General features: G+C 44.1%; 1 protein-coding gene across 1 annotated transcript in view; it reads left to right on the top strand.

The window, feature by feature from the left end:
* CAPN9 (calpain 9) overlaps window positions 1-21477 on the top strand; it is a gene marked incomplete at its 5' end in the record, with an annotated part of 376282 nt that overhangs the window by 6679 nt on the left and 348126 nt on the right. The window contains one exon of the mRNA XM_056566855.1: window positions 20021-20090. Within this exon, the coding sequence (XP_056422830.1) occupies window positions 20021-20090 (70 nt within the window). The remainder of the gene's footprint in view (window positions 1-20020; window positions 20091-21477) is intronic.

The raw sequence follows: 21477 nt of genomic DNA, 5'->3' as shown, positions 1-21477 counted from the left end.
GTGAAAAAACGTCAAGAAAAACGCCATGTGGATTTTAACTTTGGCATTTTTGCAGGCGGTTTTTATTCTTTTTTGGAATGTTGCGATCCAAAAAAAGTGATGGAGATACCTTTTTTATAAAAATTTCGTAGGGTATCATTAAAAAAATTATAATAAAAAAGATACAGTAGTGATGGAAAAAATTGTATTTAACGAAATGTATCTTTTTTTATAACAACATTTTAATAAATTTTTAAACAGGGATCAATTTATGTGGGCGGGCACTAAAAATGTAGCCGACAATAATGAAAATGTAGTATGTGTGTTTTTTTTTTTTTAAAGTAGTGCTACTACTCCCAGCATGGAACACACTGTTCCATGATGGAAGTAGTAGTACCTGTACTAACAGACAGATCGCCCGTTGCAATCCTCCTGTAAAATGTATAAATGCGGCTGGCCGCTCTTCTATGGTCTCCTTCACTGACGTATATATACACTTATTCATATTTCCTGCAGAGAGCTGTGATTGGCCAGATGGTTCCAGACACTCACAACTCTGTGGGAAATATGAATAGGTGTATATATACGTCTGTGCAGGGGACCATAGAAGAGCGGCCTTCCGCATCTATACATTATACAGGAGGATCACAGCGGATGTTGGGAGTGAAACTCGCTGCAATCTGTCTATTAATGCAGGTACTACAGCTCCCAGCATGGAGAAGAGTGTGCTCCATGTTGGGAGCAGTAGTACCTGAAGTAAGGGACAGATCACAGCAAGTGTCACTCCTCCTGACACTGGTTGCGATCGTCCTATGTGAATTTTGGGCTCAGCTGTGCTCATGGCTACAGAGCCGGGAGAAAAGCTGATACTGAGCACTAGATATACATTGTATATCTACTGCCAAGAAAAACTTACAGTGAGCCTGCAATGTGTATACAGTAAACACATTTCTGGCTCACTTAACCCCTTGCTGAGCAGAGCGCTATGCACCAGCTCAGCAAGGAAAGAGTTAACTTACACTGCTGGACAGTGTAGGTTAACCCTTTGGGTGGTATACATATCTAAAGATAGCTGTATATAGTGTATACAGAAAATGAAGTCTGCTTACTTCCCTTCAGTATCGGCTGGGTCTGTGTAGCTCTGCCCCCTAGTGCTGGCTACATTTTTGTTTGTTTTTGCTGGTAAGGGTATACGGCTCTGTTCACATTGTATGTTTTGTATAATGTGAACAGACCCTTCTGGCAGTGTCTTTCCAGATAGTGTCTTCCCAGCTGTTGCTAGACTGCAACTCCCAGCATGCCCAGACAGCCAAAGGCTGTCTGGGCATGCTGGGAGTTGTAGTTTTGCAACAATTGGAGGCTCCCTGTTTGGGAAGACATTGCAATATGGACGCTCTCCCCAGCGGACAGCACCAAAAATGTACTAACCAATATTTTGTGTTTTTTTTTTCTTCTCATTTTAGATCCGTGTATGCAGAGGATTACGGCAGATTCAGAGGACTACCAAGGATGAACTGGATTTATTTCCCTTTTAATAAAGTGGTTAACGAGGGCCTTGGGGGAGTGTTTTTTAAAATAAATAAAAAATTCCCAATGTGTCGTTTTTTTTAATTGAATTTTCAGGCTTAGTAATGGAAGCTGTCTAATAGACGGAATCCATTACTAAGCCGGGGCTTAGCATTAGCCCCAAAAACAGCTAGCACTAACCCGCAATCATTACCCCGGTACCCTCCACCACAGGGGTGTCGGGAAGAGCCAGTACCAACAGGCTGGCATTATTTAGGCTGGGGAAGGCCAGTTACAATGGTCCTCGTCCACCCTGGTAACGTCAGGCTCTTGCTGCTTGGTTGGTATCTGGCTGAGAATAAAAATACGGGGAACCCTATGCGTTGTTTTTTTTTTTTTTATAAATACTTTTTTTTTTAAACGCATAGGGTTCCCCGTGTTTTTATTCTCAGCCAGATACCAACCAAGCAGCAACAGCCTGACGTTACCAGGGTGGGCGAGGTCCATTGTTACTGGCCCTCCCCAGTCTAAATAATGCCAGCCTGTTATCACCTAGGCGCGCCACTTTTGACGCTGCGGGCCTGTTGGTACCGACTCTTTCCGGCACCCCTGTGGTGGTGGGTACCAGGGTAATAATTGGGGGTTAGAACTAGCTATTTTTGGGGCTAACACTAAGTGCCGGCTTAGTAATGGATTCAGTCTATTAGACAGCTTCCACTACTAAGCCTGAAAATTCAATAAAAAAAAGCCGGCACATTGGAAAAATTATTTTATTTTAAAAAACGCTTCCCCACAGCCCTCGTTAACCATTTTATTAAAAGGAAAAAAAATCCAGTTCATCCACAGTAGTCCTCAGAATCGCCGTAATTCTCTGCATACACTGATCTGAAACGAGAAGAAAAAAGAAACACAAAAAAATTAGTTAGGACATTTTGGCGCTCTCTGCTGGGGAGAGTGCCCATAATGCAATGTCTTCCCAAACAGAGAGCCTCCAATTGTTGCAAAACTACAACTCCCAGCATGCCCAGACAGCCTTTGGTGGTCATACTTTTTGTTGTAAAAATTTTTTTTTTTTTAAACCAGTACAGTAATAAAGTATGTAATCATGGGTATCATTTTAGCCATATTGACTCACAGAATAAAGAAAACATGTAAATTTTACAATAAAATGTACAGCATAAAAGCGAAACCCTCCAAAATGTGCAAAATTGGAGTTTTCATTTCAATTTCCCCACACAAATAATAAGTTATTTGTTTTGCCATACATTTTATGGTAAAATAAAAGGTGTCATTACAAAGCACAATTGGTCATGCAAAAAATAAGCCCTCATATGGGTCTGTGGATGGAAATATAAAAGCGTTATGATTTTTAGAATGCAAGGAGGAAAAAATGAAAATGCAAAAATAAAATTTCCTGTGTCCTTAAAAGGGTAGCTCCCACCATCCTAAATTGTTTTTCTGTCCCTGCGTATTGCCAATCTATCCCTAACCCCCTCCCTGCTTTTAATTTTTCTTTTTATTATATTAAAAATAACTTTGTCTGCCTGGTAGTGTGCTCGCTACCAGGCAGACTTCCCCAGCAGGCACCACATCACTGATGCCTGCTGGGGACAACACTTCCGCCCTTAGTTTATCTACACAGGGTGCCTCCAGCTGTTTCACCACTACAACTCCCAGCTTGCCCTGACATCTATTGGCCGTCAGGGCATGCTGGGAGTTGTAGTAGTGAAATAGCTGGAGGCACCCTGTGTAAATAAAGTATAAGTTAGTGCCATGCGGCGCTACGGCGCTAGCCCTTTCCCTCCGTCAAACCCCCATACCCCGTTCCCTCCATCACCCCGTCCCCTCCATCACAAACCCCCCCCCCGCATATCCCGTTCCCTCCATCACAACCCCCCCCCCCGCCCCACATACCCCGTTCCCTCTGTTCTGATACCTGCAGAGTCTGGCAGCGGGCATGCAGGGACAGTGGCGGTGAAGACATGTGCGGGAGGAGTGGCCTCCCAGCCAGTGGCCAGGGAGCCAATGAGCTCGCTTCCGCCTGTCTGATTGACAGGCAGGGAGCGAGAGCAGCCTAAATGAAAAAGGACTGATTGCCAGGCCAAAATCAGTCCTTTTTCAGGCGTGACGTCACGCCAGGCTGCAGCCGGCCACTAGGAGTGTGACCCCTAGTGGCCGTTTTTTAACCCCTTAAGGACCCAGCCATTTTACACCTTAGGACCCAGCCATTTTTTGCACATCTGACCACTGTCACTTTAAACATTAATAACTCTGGAATGCTTTTAGTTATCATTCTGATTCCGAGATTGTTTTTTCGAGATATATTCTACTTTAACTTAGTGGTAAAATTTTTTGGTAACTTGCATCCTTTCTTGGTGAAAAATTCCAAAATTTGATGAAAAATTTAGCATTTTTCTAACTTTGAAGCTCTCTGCTTGTAAGGAAAATGGATATTCCAAATATTATTTTATTTTATTCACATATACAATATGTCTACTTTATATTTGCATCATAAAATTGACGAGTTTTTACTTTTGGAAGACACCAGAGGGCTTCAAAGTTCAGCAGCAATTTTCCAATTTTTCACAAAATTTCCAAAATCACAATTTTTCAGGGACGACCAGTTCAGGTTTGAAGGGGATTTGAAGGGTCTTCATCTTAGAAATACCCCACAAATGACCCCATCATAAAAACTGCACCCCCCAAAGTATTCAAAATGACATTCAGTCAGCATTTTAACCCTTTAGGTGTATCACAGGAATAGCAGCAAAGTGAAGGTGAAAATTCACAATCTTCATTTTTTACACTCGCATGTTCTTGTAGACCCAATTTTAGAATTTTTACAAGGGGTAAAAGGAGAAAATGTATACTTATATTTGTAGCCCAATTTCTCTCGAGTAAGCACATACCTCATATGTCTATGTAAAGTGTTCGGCGGGCGCAGTAGAGGGCTCAGAATGGAAGGAGCGACAAGGGGATTTTAGAGAGTACGTTTTTCTGAAATGGTTTTTGGGGGGCATGTTGCATTTAGGAAGCCCCTATGGTGCCAGAACAGGAAAAAATACCCACATGGCATACCATTTTGGAAACTTGACCCCTTGAGGAACGTAACAAGGAATAAAGTGAGCCTTAATACCCCACAGGTGTTTCACGACTTTTGCATATGTAAAAAAAAATTTTTAAAATCTCTATAAAATGTGTGTTTCCCCCCAAATTTCACATTTTTGCAAGGGTTAATAGCAGAAAATACCCCCCAAAATTTGTAACCCCATCTCTTCTGAGTATGGAGGTACCCCATAAGTTGACATGAAGTGCACTATGGGCGAACTACAATGCTCAGAAGAGAAGTCATATTTGGCTTTTTGAGAGCAAATTTTGCTCGGGGGGCATGTCGCATTTAGGAAGCCCCTATGGTGCCAGGACAGCAAAAAATACCCACATAAGGGGTGAAAGGAGAAAAAGCCCCCCAAAATTTGTAAGGCAATTTCTCCCGAGTACGGCGATACCCCATATGTGACCCTAAACTGTTGCCTTGAAATACGACAGGGCTCCGAAGTGAGAGCGCCATGCGCATTTGAGGCCTGAATTAGGGATTTGCATAGGGGTGGACATAGGGGTATTCTACGCCAGTGATTCCCAAACAGGGTGCCTACAGCTGTTGCAAAACTCCCAGCATGCTTGGACAGTCAACGGCTGTCCGGCAATACTGGGAGTTGTTGTTTTGCAACAGCTGGAGGCCCCATTTTGAAAACAGTGGCGTACCAGACGTTTTTAATTTTTATTGGGGAGGGGGGCTGTGTAGGGGTAAGTGTATATGTAGTGTTTTTTACTTTTTATTTTATTTTGTGTTAGTGTAGTGTTTTTAGGGTACAGTCGCACGGGCAGGGGGGGGTTACAGTGATTTTCCCGCTACGAGTTTGAGCTGCCGCGCAAAATTTGCTGCATCGCAAACTTGCAGCCGGATACTCACTGTAAGCCCCCTGCCCATGTGAATGTACCCTGTACTTTCACAAGGGGGGACCTCCAGCTGTTGCAAAGCTACAACTCCCAGCATGCACAGTCTATCAGTGCATGCTGGTAGTTATAGTTTTGCAACAGCTGGAGGCACACGGGTTGGGAAACACTGAGTTAGGAAACAGACAATGTTTCCCAACCAGTGTGCCTCCTGTTGTTGCAAAACCACAACTCCCAAACATTCTCAGGCATGCTGGGAGTAGTAGTTCAGCAACATCTTTAGAGTCAGATGTTGCCAAACTACAACTCCCAGCATGCTTGGAGTTGTAGTTTGCAACATCTGGAGGACTACAGTTTGCAGACCACTAATACAGTGGTTCCAAATCTGTGCCCTTCCAGATGTTGCAAAACTACAACTCCCAGTATGCCAAAACTGTCCAGGCATGCTGGGAGTTGTAGTTCTGCAACATCTGAAGGGCCAGATGTTACAGAACTACAACTCCCAGCATGCCTGGACAGTAAGGGCATGCTGAGAATGTGTAGTTTTGCAACATCTGGAAGGGCACAGTGGTCTCCAAACTGTGGACCTCCAGATGTTGCAAAACTGCAACTCCCAGCATGCCCAGATGCAAAGGGCTGTCTGGGCATGCTGGGAGTTGTAGTATATAGGGTCCCAATACAGCAATGCATGTCGCTTTACGGCGACGTGCATTGCTGTAAAGGGCCCGACCGCGGCTGAAGATCTACTCACCTGTCGCCGCCGCCGCCATCTTCCTCGCCGGGATCCGAGTCTTCAGGGACGAGGTAAGTACCGGGGCCGGGCCCCAGCACTCCCCCGTCCCCCGCTGCGTCCTCCGGTCTTCCTCCCCCGGAAGTAACCGCCCCCCCCCCCCCCCCCCCCCTGCGATTGGTCGGTTAACTAACCGACAGATCACAGGGGGTCGGAGGAGGCGATTTCCCTTGCGATTTGCGGCGATCGCCGACATGGGGGGCCTACATGGCCCCCCTCGGCGTTTGCCCTGGATCCCTGCTGAAGGAATTCAGCAGGGATCCGCTTCCGATCTCCGCCGGGTGAGGGGCGGAGACCAGGAAAAGACATGACGTATGCATACGTCATGGGTCCTTAAGACCCAGGGTGTGATGACGTATGCATAAGTCATGGGTCCTGAAGAGGTTAAACGTAAATTTCACCCTGATAATAAAAAAATAATAATAATGACAATATATTAAAGATATGTTGTAGTACTTAAGTACTACAATATATCAAAAAATAAAGTTGGTGACAGTGCCCATTTAAGGCCAAAATGGGCTGTGTTCTTAAGGGGTTAATACTGGTGTGAGTAACACATTTTGATGTCTATTGTTTTGGGCAGATGACTTTTAGTAAGTCCCCTGTATATCTAGGGAAAATTATGTTTAGCTAGTGTTATGATTAGTTTTTGTGTGCATGAACTTGGAATATTGGCTACTGGTCAAGAAAATGGCCTAGGCAATGTCAGCTTATTAAGGAATCAAAAAGTGAATGGTCAAGTTTCATTGTTAAAGGGGTACTCCGGTGGAAAACATTATTTTAAAATCTACTTGTGCCAGAAAGTTAAACAGATTTGTAAATGACTTCTTTAAGTATAACAATCTTTATCCTTCCAGTACTTATCAGCTGCTGTATAATACAGAGGAAGTTATTTTCTTTTTTAATTTATTTTCTGTCTGTCCACAGTGCTCTTTGCTGACACCTCTGTCTATGTCAGGAACTGTCCAGAGCAGGAACAATTCCCCATAGTAAACCTCTCCTGCTCTGGATAGTATCTGACATGGAAAGAGGTGTCAGCAGTGAGCTCTGTGGTCAGACAGAAAAGAAATTCAAAAAGAAAAGAACTTCCTCTGTATTTTACAGCAGCTGATAAGTACTGGAAGGATAAAGATTTTTAAATAGAAGGAATTTACAAAGAGGCACTGTCTTTATGCAAAACTTTTTATATTTTGTAGTACAACTGATAAGATGACTTTTTAAAATATATATTTAAAAAAAAAAAAATCTAAAATTAAATAGCCACTACTTGGGGTCATCTGTCTTTATGCACACAGACTACTAAATACCAGCCTTAAAGTGTGTTGGTATCCAGTATAGGAGATACTATGATGGGAGTTGTAGTTTTGCAAAAGCTGGGGGTACAATCTTTGTAAAACTCTGTTTTAGAGCTGTATATTCTCCAGCTGTGTGCGTCCAGCTCTTGCAAAATTACAAAGGATGTGTGGGCATGCTGGGAGTTGTAGCTTTGCAACAGCTAAAGGCAACACTGCTCTAACACAGTGCTTTACAAACACTGCAGCTCCAGCTATTGCAATAAAAAACTACAATTCCCAGCATGCTTGAACAGCCAAAGCTTTCCCTGACTCCTGAATGACAAAGAAGCTGATCAGACATTCAGGAGTCTGCGAAAGCTGAATGAAACACATAGTGACAGCTATGTTGATTAGCAAAAGGAAAAAGGAAAGTCGCAACTCAGCTCACTCACCAGTCTGAATGGTAGTTAACGGACATCCACAGTATTTGCAGTGCTGGAGCTCGGACAACTCACACGCAAACAGCATACATATATGCACGAGCTGACATCCATTTCATGTTTCACTCATGCAACCCGGTAACCGGATCTGTCGTCACATGCCAGGTACTAGGGATCGATCGATTATCGGTTTGGCCGATATTATCGACCAATATTCACGATTTTGGACGTTATCGGTATAGGCAATTACCTTGCTGATAATCCGATTAATGCCCCGCCCCCTGCACCGCCCTCACCGCACCGAGCTTTGCTCTGTTAAATCTTTCTATTTGTACATAGAGTATATAAGCCTCTGAATTATTGCCATGATTAAGAGCTTATCTTAAGCTCGAAACGCATAGGCGTGTGTTTTTATGCACTTTATTATGTGGTGTCTAGGGTGTTGCAATGGTGTAGCAGGGTCTGGTGGTATTAACCCTGTGGGGTAAGGTGTTATTAAACCATGATTTGTCATGACGCCAGGATGTGGTTGTTTTCTGTATTATGCCCTGCCGACAACCAACCCAGAAAAAGCAGGCAATAAAGGAATGTCCACAGCAGGAATTGTGAAAATAACTGGAACTTTTACTTAAAGGGGTATTCCAGGCCAAAACTTTTTTTTATATATCAACTGGCTCCGGAAAGTTAAACAGATTTGTAAATTACTTCTATTAAAAAATCTTAATCCTTCCAATAGTTATTAGCTTCTGAAGTTGAGTTGTTGTTTTCTGTCTAACTGCTCTCTGATGACTCACGTCCCGGGAGCTGTGCAGTTCCTATGGGGATATTCTCCCATCATGCACAGCTCCCGGAACGTGACATCATCATTGAGCAGTTAGATAGAAAACTTCAGAAGCTAATAACTATTGGAAGGATTAAAAATTTTTAATAGAAGTAATTTACAAATCTGTTTAACTTTCCGGAGCCAGTTGATATATATAAAAAAAGGTTTTTCCTGGAATACCCCTTTAACCCCTTAAGGACCCAGCCATTTTACACCTTAGGACCCGGCCATTTTTTGCACATCTGACCACTGTCACTTTAAACATTAATAACTCTGGAATGCTTTTAGTTATCATTCTGATTCCGAGATTGTTTTTTCGTGACATATTCTACTTTAACATAGTGGTAACATTTTGTGGTAACTTGCATCCTTTCTTGGTGAAAAATCCCAAAATTTGATGAAAAAATTGAAAATTTTGCATTTTTTATAACTTTGAAGCTTTCTGCTTGTAAGGAAATGGATATTCCAAATATTTATTTTATTTTATTCATATATACAATATGTCTACTTTATGTTTGCATCATAAAATTGACAGGTTTTTATTTTTGGAAGACACCAGAGGGCTTCAAAGTTCAGCAGCAATTTTCCAATTTCTCACAAAATTTTCAAACTCACTATTTTTCAGGGACCAGTTCAGGTTTGAAGTAGATTTGAAGGGTCTTCATCTTAGAAATACCCCACAAATGACCCCATTATAAAAACTGCACCCCCCAAGTATTCAAAATGACATTCAGTCAGCGTTTTAACCCTTTAGGTGTTTCACAGGAATAGCAGCAAAGTGAAGGAGAAAATTCACAATCTTCATTTTTTACACTCGTATTTTCTTGTAGACCCAATTTTTTAATTTTTACAAGGGGTAAAAGGAGAAAATTTATACTTGTATTTGTAGCCCAATCTCGAGTAAGCACATACCTCATATGTCTATGTAAAGTGTTCGGCGGGCGCAGTAGAGGGCTCAGAAGCGAAGGAGCGACAAGGGGATTTTGGAGAGTACGTTTTTCAGAATTGGTTTTTGGGGGGCATGTTGCATTTAGGAAGCCCCTATGGTGCCAGAACAGCAAAAAAAAAAAAAAAACACATGCCATACCATTTTGAAAACTAGACCCCTTGAGGAACGTAACAAGGAATAAAGTGAGCCTTAATACCCCACAGGTGTTTCACGACTTTTGCATTTGTAAAAATGTTTTTAAAAAATTTCACTAAAATGTGTGTTTCCCCCCAAATTTCACATTTTTGCAAGGGTAAATAGCAGAAAATACCCCCAAAATTTGTAACCCCATCTCTTCTGAGTATGAAGGTACCCCATAAGTTGACCTGAAGTGCACTACGGGCCAACTAAATTGCTCAGAAGAGAAGGAGTCATATTTGGCTTTTTGAGAGCAAATTTTGCTCGGGGGCATGTCGCATTTAGGAAGCCCCTATGGTGCCAGGACTGAAAAATAACCCCCACATGGCATACCATTTTGGAAACTAGACCCCTTGAGGAACGTAACAAGGGGTACAGTGAGCATTTACCCCCCACTGGTGTCTGTCAGATCTTTGGAACAGTGGGCTGTACAAAATTTTTTATTTGCACAGCCCATTGTTCCAAAGATTTGTCAGACACCAGTGGGGTGTAAATTCTCACTGCACCCCTCATTACATTCCGTGAGGGGTGTAGTTTCCGAAATGGGGTCACATGTGGGGTTTTTTTTTTTTTTGCGTTTGTCAAAACCGCTGTAACAATCAGCCACCCCTGTGCAAATCACTTCAAATGTGCATGGTGCACTCTCCCTTCTGGGCCTTGTTGTGCGCCCCCAGAGCACTTTATGCCCACATATGGGGTATTTCCGTAGTCAGGAGAAACTGCATTACAAATTTTGGGGGGCTTTTTTCCCTTTTACCTCTTGTCAAAATGAAAAGTATAGGGCAACACCAGCATGTTAGTGTAAAATGTTTTTTTTTTTTACACCAACATGCTGGTGTAGACCCCAACTTCCCCTTTTCATAAGGGGTGAAAGGAGAAAATACCCCCCAAAATTTGTTAGGCAATTTCTCCCGAGTACAGCGATACCCCATATGTGGCCCTAAACTGTTGCCTTGAAATACGACAGGGCTCCGAAGTGAGAGCGCCATGCGCATTTGAGGCCTGAATTAGGGATTTGCATAGGGGTGGACATAGGGGTATTCTACGCCAGCGATTCCCAAACAGGGTGCCTCCAGCTGTTGCAAAACTCCCAGCATGCTTGGACAGTCAACGGCTATCCGGCAATACTGGGAGTTGTTGTTTTGCAACAGCTGGAGGCTCCATTTTGGAAACAGTGGCGTACCAGACGTTTTTAATTTTTATTCGGGAGGGGGGCTGTGTAGGGGTATGTGTATATGTAGTGTTTTTTACTTTTTATTTTATTTTGTGTTAGTGTAGTGTAGTGTTTTTAGGGTACAGTCACGCGGGCGGGGGATTACAGAGAGTTTCACGCTGCGAGTTTGAGCTGCCGCGCAAAATTTGCTGCATTGCAAACTTGCAGCCTGATACTCACTGTAAGCCCCCTGCCCATGTGAATGTACCCTGTACATTCACAGGGGGGGGACCTCCAGCTGTTGCAAAACTACAACTCCCAGCATGCACAGTCTATCAGTGCATGCTGGCAGTTATAGTTTTGCTACAGCTGGAGGCACACGGGTTGGGAAACACTGAATTAGGAAACAAACAATGTTTCCCAACCAGTGTGCCTCCAGTTGTTGCAAAACCACAACTCCCAGCATGCCCAGGCAGCCGAAGGGCATATTGGGAGTAGTGGTTACGCAACAGCTGGAGTAGAACAGTTTGGGGACCACTGTGTAGTGGTGTCCCAGCCGCAGCCCTCCAGATGTTGCAAAACTACAACTCCCAGTATGCCAAAACTGTCCAGGCATGCTGAGAGTTGTAGTTCTGCAACATCTGAAGGGCCAGATGTTACAGAACTACAACTCCCAGCATGCCTGGACAGTAAGGGCATGCTGAGGATGTGTAGTTTTGCAACATCTGGAAGGGCACAGTGGTCTCCAAACTGCGGACCTCCAGATGTTGCAAAACTGCAACTCCCAGCATGCCCAGACGCCAAGGGCTGTCTGGGCATGCTGGGAGTTGTAGTTTACAGGGTCCCATTACAGCAATGCATGTCGCTTTACGGCGACGTGCATTGCTATAAAGGGCTCGACCGCGGCTGAAGATGAACTCACCTGTCGCCGCCGCTGCCGTCTCCGCCGCCGGGATCCGGGTCTTCAGGGACGAGGTAAGTACCGGGGCCGGGCCCCAGCACTCCCCCGCCGTGTCCTCCGGTCTTCCTCCCGTCCTCTCCGGACTTCCAGGGGCCGGGCAGGACGGGAGGAAGTAACCGCCCCACCTCCTGCGATTGGTTGGTTAACTAACCGACGGATCGCAGGGGATCGGAGGAGGTGGCAGGCTTGCCACCTCGCTCCTATGCTTTAGCATGGTCCTGGCTGTCTGTGACAGCCGGGATCACGCGAAATTACCGGGCGGTCGGGTCCCAGAGACCCGATCAGCCGGTATCGCCGCAGATCGCAAGGGCGATTTCCCTTGCGATTTGTGGCGATCGCCGACATGGGGGGCCTACATGGCCCCCCTCGGCGTTTGCCCTGGATGCCTGCTGAAGCATTTCAGCAGGCATCCGTTTCCGATCTCTGCCCGGGGCACGGCAGAGACCGGAGAAACACCAGGATGTACTAGTACGTCCTGGGTCCTTAAAGCCCAGGGTGCCAGGACGTTCTAGTGCGTCCTGGGTCCTTAAGGGGTTAAACTTCTTATGGAACAGTCTTTACAGTTATGCAGTTTCTCTAGAGGCCACCGGGATGCAGGATACCTCACAGGCTTGCTGGGAATTGTAGTATTGAGATTTATGCAGGCCAATGTGCTGCTAATTGTATGTTTGAGTTGAGTAGTAGTCACTAGAAAGTAGAAAGAGCTTGATAACTCATGTTTTGTGGTGGCTGCAGGTTCCTTAGGCTTTGGCCTAGAGGAGATGAATTGAGTAATATATGCTGAGCTTGTGCTTGCTTTAGATCCAGGAACAAGAGAGAGAATTAAGAGACTACAGCCCCTTATATACTAGGGGGGCTGGACTAAAGCCCATTGGTCCTGTACCCAGGGAGGTCCTGTACCCAGGGAACTCTGGTTACATCACATGACAGTAGATCACATGACCCAGGAAGGTCCTATACATTTGTACAGCTCTATATACGATGAACAATATGCACAATACCTTTACAATGTATGTATATGAAGCAGTAACTGATGAGCAAGGGGGGAAGCCCTGCAAGAGAGCCTTATGGACTGCAGGAACTCTTCCTGAGGGGACTTAGGAAGGGTACAGGACCATGTCCTATACCGGGACACCACACACTCCCTTACTTAAAAAGAGTCGTCCTCGACATAGGTCCCCTTAGGGAGAGAAACGAAATGGCCAGAGGGCCGGATACTGTCCTGAAGCATTAATCCAAATGTCCCAATTCAGGCTAATGATAACTGATGAAAAACTATATAGAGTCTCTGTGTATTTAAATAATGTCCATACATGCTCTGAAACTCAATCACTAACAGGATGGCTAGAACTTATTCACAAACAGGATGAACAGGATGGGATAAGTAAAAATTTTTCCTTTTTAAGAACTTACTAAATTATATTAGCAATAACACCAATACCATGACAATAGTGTTATACTACATTTTCATACCTTTGGTATCTCTATTTTATTTTAGTTTATTAGATTATGCATCCCTAATGACTATGCATGAAATATAATTAGTTATATCCTAGCTATAACATCCGTCTATAGCTGAAACTTTTATGAACACATGACATTTGATATTTGACATGTAGATATTTGACTATGAAATCTCTGACTGATACTTGACATGAGGTATGTATAATGATTGTAATGCTTCTACATACTGAAATTAATCTCACTGTTACCTTTTTATTGACATACAATTGATATAATACCACATTATTTCCCTTGTTATACACTGGTTGCGGATTGGGTTTCCTGAGGCTTTCTGCCCAATGCCTTAGCTACTAGGGTCTATCGGTACTACACACTTACCCCTAGAACTCTTTATCAAGATAACAATTAAGCATACTGTTACTTTACTGGATACGTGTATTTTTAGCTACAGGAATACCATCTGGCCACAAAAGCATACTGAAAACCTAGAGATAAGAAAGAACATATTAGTACATGACATTTGTGCATAACAGTGGTATGGACTGATAATAAACATGTTACAGTCCCTAAGACTCATTTTTTTGTTTGTTTGTGAGATATATCCATTCACCTATCTTTTCTTATGAGTATATGTTATTAGTTATGTGTACTGGACTTGGAATGTACACTACTGAAGTTGATGTACTTAATTATGTGTACACTGAATTTTATGAATGAGAAGTCAGTCTTGGTATCTGATTGGTATCGGTCTGGTTAGGCACTAGTGAAGAGTGACGTTTATTGTTACTCATAGAGGAGCTGGGAGAGCACCTTTAAGAAAACACTATAACACCTAAAAGGTAATATATATTATTGTTTTTCCCTTTATTTCTGTACAGGAATTACATACTTCTGTACATGAATTACATACTTCTGTACGGGAATTACATACTTCTGTACAGTAAAGCCATTTACATTTTTGACATTTTATGTAACCATAAATTGTATTTGCTTGGAATACATAGGTTACATGCAAGCAGCACAACACTTGAGATATTCAGGTCACATCTACCTGCTATTGGAGTGCAAAATTTTTGCGTACAAAAATATACTACATTCACATTAATGATCATGTAAGGCTCTACAGTCCACCTACATTATGGAGTCCTGAATGAAAACACGGCTATGCTGGGCACAAACTTACTAGGATCTCCTCAGGCAAGGAGTCTCTTGGCCAGGTGCCGGGCACAAACTTATGAAGGTGGTTACGTTGCAAACAGGAGAACTTCTTGGCATAGTCCTGCCACACACTTTATCTAGCACTGAAGAAAACCTGTAACAAGAGGGTACTAGAGTACCACACAGTTAGTGATGAGCATAATACTTCAGAAATAGGATTTTCTGGACTCCCAACCTCGCTTATCAGCGTGCTTACTACTTTGTGACATATAGCGAGGAACACAAGGTTGGGCTTCCCTCATGGGGTTTACAATAGTCTCCCAAGGAACATTTGTGAGCCGGGACTGTGTCACTGATGGGTTCACGCTCACAACATTAATGGCAGCGGCTGAGGCCACTGGTACTACAGTTGGTGCCGGTTGGTTCGGTCTCACCTCCTTGGGTGGAGTAGGCCACAGCACATCAGTTGGTGCCTGCTGATTAGGCCACACCTCCAGCTCCTGAGTAGATCTAGGCATCTATGTTGGTGCCCGGTGGTTAGGCCTCACCTCCTCAGGGGGAGTACGCCTGGGCACGTTCTCTGTTACAGATGATACAGAACTGGACCTTGACATGTGCTTGGGATCCATGATGGGCACCTTGTACACTTCTTCACAGGCTGTCTCTGGCAACCTCATCGGCCAAGTCCTGTGGGGATCTGTGTCCCAGTCGTCCGATGGGAAGTAAGTGAAGGGTATCTTTGTTGGGGTTTTGGGCCTAGTTATTGCTGCAGCCTATTCACCCTGCAGACTCTTGACTGGGGTGTACTCTACTATCTCCCCTCGCTTTAGGGAGTGATATCTTCTGGGCAGGTAGTCCCGCTGAACGGCCCTTCTATTGGCTAGTATGGTCCCTCCATGCCTGCAGTCCTGGAGGGTACCAAAGCCTCTCATATTTGTCAAATTTTACAACTGTGGCATGTCGGCACTCTAAGGGTGGCTCGCCCTCTTGAGGATAGTCCAGCATGCGAATGTATAGAACTTCCAGCTTTTTAGTGTCCCTCTGTTGCTCTGCCTGGACTTCATAAGGGAGGCATTTTGGCCCATATCTCTCTCTATGCTGGGCCCTTAGCTTTTCAATGATGCCAGTAATTTCAGCCTCCCTGCGGGCCCTTTCTGCCTCAGCTGTGGGAACCGGTGGATGGGACTTCCCTGGCTGGGGAAGGACGTGGTCCCACATGTACTGTATGAGCGCAGGCTCGTCGCCAAACACCCACTGTGGGGGGGTGATCGCAAGCGTGCATTAACAGGTGCCGACTTCTGTACTAGGGGTTCCATGTCAGGACTGGAGGAGGATGAAGGAGTGGAAAAAAGCGGCTTCGGCCGGCGTACTTACATCTGACTCCTCTGTTGCGATCTCCGCCCAGGATCCCCAGGATCTGTGGCGAGGGGACAGTCTTACCGGCGATGCAGGTTCTGAAGTCTGCGGTGATTCCCTTCTCGGGGTAGCTGGCCACTCGTCGTCCTCTGTACTACGTTGGTTGAATCCCTTGCCTGTCAGCTTACTAGTACTACAAGTACCCCTGCTGTACACTGGCTAACACTACCACTAGTCCGCCATGCCTGCTGTGGCCCACTTCTAACAGGCCTATGTAATCACAGATTCCCTTTCTTGTACTTTGTTTTAGGGTACGGTCACATGAGCGGATCCCCAGCACGTATTCTGCTGCGGATCCGTCGCTGAAAGACCGCTGTATGCTGCCTTTACAGGTGCCTGCTTGGAGCATCAATGCGCCGCTACGAGCAGACACACTGCAACGTGCGAGTTGCCGTGCACATGCGCAGTATACTCGCACATTGCAGCAACTCTTGGCCTAGCTCATAGAGCAGGGGGAGAGGCCGCGATGTGTGCGAGTACACCGCGCATCGCTTCAGTGTGTCTACTTGTAGCAGAGTATTGCCCCTACGAGCAGACACCTGTAAAGGCAGCATATAGCGGACCTTCAGCGGCCCCTTACACTGTGTTGCTGCTGATGCAGCTACTTCTACCACCACCTCTTCTGCTGCGACTACCAGCCCCACACAACCGGATGATTCCAAAAAAGGATAATTTTGATGATGATTTTGTTGTTACTTTTCAGAACGCCAATCCTGTTGAAGGGCTTGTGAGCTAGCAGTGTTAGAAGGGGCTTCAGGGCTCTTAGCCAGTGTGATACATGAGTTTTAGGGTTATTGCTGAGTTTCAACTTCAGTACAGACTTATTCGCTCAGAACTGGGCAGATGTTCTTGGACACTGTTTATTCCACAGGACTGGCACATATCAAATGTGGTGCAAATATTCAAAAAGGGGTCAAAAAATTATCCAGGAAACTATAGGCCTGTGAATTTAACATCTATTGTAGGAAAATATTTGAGGGTTTTCTGAGAGATTCTATTTTGGAGAATCTTTAAGGGGTTGTCCAGCAAAAATGATTTATCGCCTATTCAACTAAACAGGGCCTCAGCGCTTACATACAAATGAATAGAGCATATGTTATTTGAAGCTCGCAATCACTCAGAACCAGGTACCCATTAAAGTAGTAGTCCAGTGGTGACTCAGTGGTTTACAACTTATCCCCTATCTTAAGGATAGGGGGTAAAGTTGCAGATCGCGGGGGGTCCGACCCCTGGGGCCCCCCGCGATCTCCTGTACGGAGCCCCGACAGCCCGCGGGAAGGGGGCTTGTCGACCTCCGCACGAAGCGGCGGCCGACACGCCCCCTTCATACAACTCTATGGCAGAGCCGAAGCACTGCCTTCGGCAATCTCCGGCTCTGCCATTGAGATGTATTGAGGGGGCGTGTCGGCCGCCGCCTCGTGCGGGGGTCGACACCCGCTATCTCGGCGGAGAGCCGGGGCCCCGTACAGAGAGATTGCAGGGGGCCCCAGCGGTCGGACCCCCCGCGATCTCAAACTTATCCCCTATCCTTAGGATAGGGGATACATTTTTCACCACTGGACTACCCCTTTAAGGAGGTCCCAGCAGTTATCCTGCAGATAGGGGATAGGATAATTTTAACTGAACAACCACTTTAATTAAAATTAACTTTAAACAATGCATCAGCATGGGTTTATGAGAGATTATTCCTGTTGGACTAATCTGATGGCTGTATGCCTCCTGCTCAAGGAAAATAACACCAGTCAAAATGATGAGAACATATCCAATACATTCTTAAATGCTTCTTGGATGTTGTTTTGGCCTCTAAATTCACCTGATCTCAATCTAATTAGTTATCTGTGTGATATGCTGAAATGAAAAAGTCCAATCCATGTAATCCCCAAATCATCACCTATAGGTCGTAAAGGACCTTCTGCTTAAGTTTGGGGTCCCATACCACAAGAAAACTTAAAAGCTCTGGAGAAGTCCATTGCTTGCAGGGTCAGAGACAAGGAGAACCTACACAATATTAGGCGGGTGTTTTAATGTTATGGCTGATTGGGGCATATGTATACAGACAGACAAAAAATAAATAAATAAATATATACATACATACACCCACAGGGTGGGCCATTTATATGGATACACCTTAATAAAATGGGAATGGTTGTTGATATTAACTTCCTGTTTGTGGCACATTAGTATATGTGAGGGGGGAAACTTTTCAAGATGGGTGGTGACCATGGCGGCCATTTTGAAGTCGGACATTTTTTATCCAACTTTTGTTTTTTCAATAGGAAGAGGGTCATGTGACAGATCAAACTTATTGGGAATTTCACAAGAAAAACAATGATGTGCTTGGTTTTAACATAACTTTATTCTTTCATGAGTTATTTACAAGTTTCTGACCACTTATAAAATGTGTTCAATGTGCTGCCCATTGTGTTGGATTGTCAATGCAACCCTCTTCTCCCACTCTTCACACACTGATAGCAACACCGCAGGAGAAATGCTAGCACAGGCTTCCAATATCTGTAGTTTCAGGTGCTGCACATCTCTTATCTTCACAGCATAGACAATTGCCTTCAGATGACCCCAAAGATAAAAGTCTAAGGGGGTCAGATCTGGAGACCTTGGGGGCCATTCAACTGGCCCAGGACGACCAATCCACTTTCCAGGAAACTGTTCTTCTAGGAATGCTCGGACCTGACACCCATAATGTCATGGTTCACCATCTTGCTGGAAAAACTCAAGGTACGTGCCAGCTTCAGTGCATAAAGAGGGAAACACATCATTATGTAGCAATTTCACATATCCAGTGGCCTTGAGGTTTCCATTGATGAAGAATGGCCCCACTATCTTTGTACCCCATATACCACACCATACCATTAATTTTTCTGTTCCAACAGTCTTGGAGGGATCTATCCAATGTGGGTTAGTGTCAGACCAATAGCGGTGGTTTTGTTTGTTAACTTCACCATTCACATAAAAGTTTGCCTCATCACTGAGCAAAATCTTCTGCGTAAACTGAGGGTCCTGTTCCATTTTTTGTTTTGCCCATTCTGCAGCACCTGAAACTACGGCTACTGGAAGCCTGTGCTAGCTTTTCTCCTGTGGTGTTGCTATCAGTGTGTGAAGAGTGGGAGAAGAGGGTTGCATTGACAATCCAACACAATGGGCAGCACATTGAACACATTTTATAAGTGGTCAGAAACTTGTAAATAACTCATGAAAGAATAAAGTTACATTAAAACAAAGCACATCATTGTTTTTCTTGTGAAATTCCCAATAAGCTTGATGTGTCACATGACCCTCTTCCTATTGAAAAAACAAAAGTTGGATTCAAAATGGCCACCATGGTCTATGTCAACTGGCTCCAGAAAGTTAAACAGATTTGTAAATTACTTCTATTAAAAATCTTAACTTCAGAAGCTCATAAGTACTGAAAGGATTAAGGTTGTTCTTTTCTGTCTAAGTGCTCTCTGATGACACGTGTCTCGGGAAACGCCCAGTTTAGTAGAGGTTTGCTATGGGGATTTGCTTCTAAACTGGGCGGTTCCCGAGACACGTGTCATCAGAGAGCACTTAGACAGAACAGAACAACCTTAACTTCAGAAGCTCATAAGTACTGAAAGGATTAAGGTTGTTCTTTTCTGTCTAAGTGCTCTCTGATGACACGTGTCTCGGGAAACGCCCAGTTTAGTAGAGGTTTGCTATGGGGATTTGCTTCTAAACTGGGCGGTTCCCGAGACACGTGTCATCAGAGAGCACTTAGACAGAACAGAACAACCTTAACTTCAGAAGCTCATAAGTACTGAAAGGATTAAGATTTTTTTATAGAAGTAATTTCCAAATCTGTTTAACTTTCTGGAGCCAGTTGATATATAAAAAAAAGTTTTTTCCTGGATAACCCCTTTAATTCATAATTGAATACGTGCACTTCTGCAGATTGTATAAAAATATTTTTACAGTTTTTTCTTGTTTTTATTTTTTACAGGAAATTGTCAAAGACCCTGAGTTTATTTTAGGTGATGCATCAAGAACAGATGTCTGTCAAGGAGACCTTGGTAAGTTTTGAACTTTCAGTACTGTACATGAGACATGTGAAAAGTTTTGATTGTCTGATCAGAGATATGTACCCATCGTGTGCTTCACTGCCCTGCATGCTGCGACCTCTGTCTAGTTGCACTAAACAGGCTCCATGATAAGTCTATGGATCACTGCTTGAGCAACTCTACAAATGGACAGAGATCTCAGCAAGCCGTGGTGTTTAGCACACAATACATTTTTCCCAATTTGTTCTAATGATTGGTGGGAGTTTCAGCACCCCATACATTAAAAACTTTTGGCATGTCCCTGTGGCATCTCACAAGTTTTTCTAAATTACATGCACACTTAAAACATAAAATTGTCAGCATATGTATTGGAAAGGTAAAATTACATTTGAAGCTAATTTCTTTGAAAACTGAATAAATAAGCAAAAGATTTGTTTTACACTCATTGGCAAAGAAAAAAAATGCACCCAGATAGAAATATTGGATTGCTACAATATCAGATATGTGAATAATCACAACTTGTTGGTCGAATTAGACACTGTGGTGGTGGTGGTGGTGGTGGTGTAGGGGGCGGGGGTTGGGTTATTTATCAATAATGGTCTTGGCTAGATCATTTTTGTTTGTTTGTTTCTCTGGATGCGTCTTTTTGGGTGGTGCTGCACCAAATTTATCATATTGTCGCAGTGATAATATATTTCACGCAGATCAGCATAACCACATCCAGATAATTTTCTTCCGCCACTTTCAGATTATATCTACCCTGCTTCTGAGGAGCTTGTTTGTCTGTGTGTTTACCTTACCTTACCTTACCTTTATTTGTTTTAGTTTTAACCACTTAGGTACCCAAACTGGTAGTTTTGGGTCAGCTGCAGAGCATTTTTTCAGTAACCTGCCCCACTATGCGTAATAAAATCCTCTACAAAATCTATTTTTTTTAAAGTGGGCGGGTCAATGTATTTTCGGCCAAGCACAGCCTAAATTTTCAGTTCTGGTCCAAAATGTTCCTTATCCTCTTAAGGACCAAGGACGTACCCTTTCTATAATGCGGGGGCACGACGTGGCCTCGCGTCATAGCGGGTCAGGCCCGGCCTCTAACAACAGCTGGGACCCGTGGCTAATAGCACGCGGCAATGATCGCGGTGCCGTGCGCTATTAACCCTTTAGACACGGCGTTCAAAGTTGAACGCCGCGTAAAAAGTGAAAGTAAATCACTGCCGGTTAACTCAGGGATGTCCGTGGCGAAATCGCTGCATCCCGAACAGCTCTGGGACATGAGGGTCTCCTACCTTGCCTCCTGGTGTCCAATCGCCGAATGACTGCTCAGTGCCTGAGATCCAGGCATGAGCAATCAAGTGGCAGAATTATTGATCACTGGTTTCTTATGAGAATGTAAAAGATC

This window comes from Hyla sarda, chromosome 3 (assembly GCF_029499605.1).
Source record: "Hyla sarda isolate aHylSar1 chromosome 3, aHylSar1.hap1, whole genome shotgun sequence".
Classification (NCBI taxonomy): Eukaryota; Metazoa; Chordata; class Amphibia; order Anura; family Hylidae; genus Hyla; species Hyla sarda.
The sequence above is the reverse complement of the archived record's forward strand: the minus strand, read 5'-3'. Positions and strand labels throughout refer to the sequence as shown.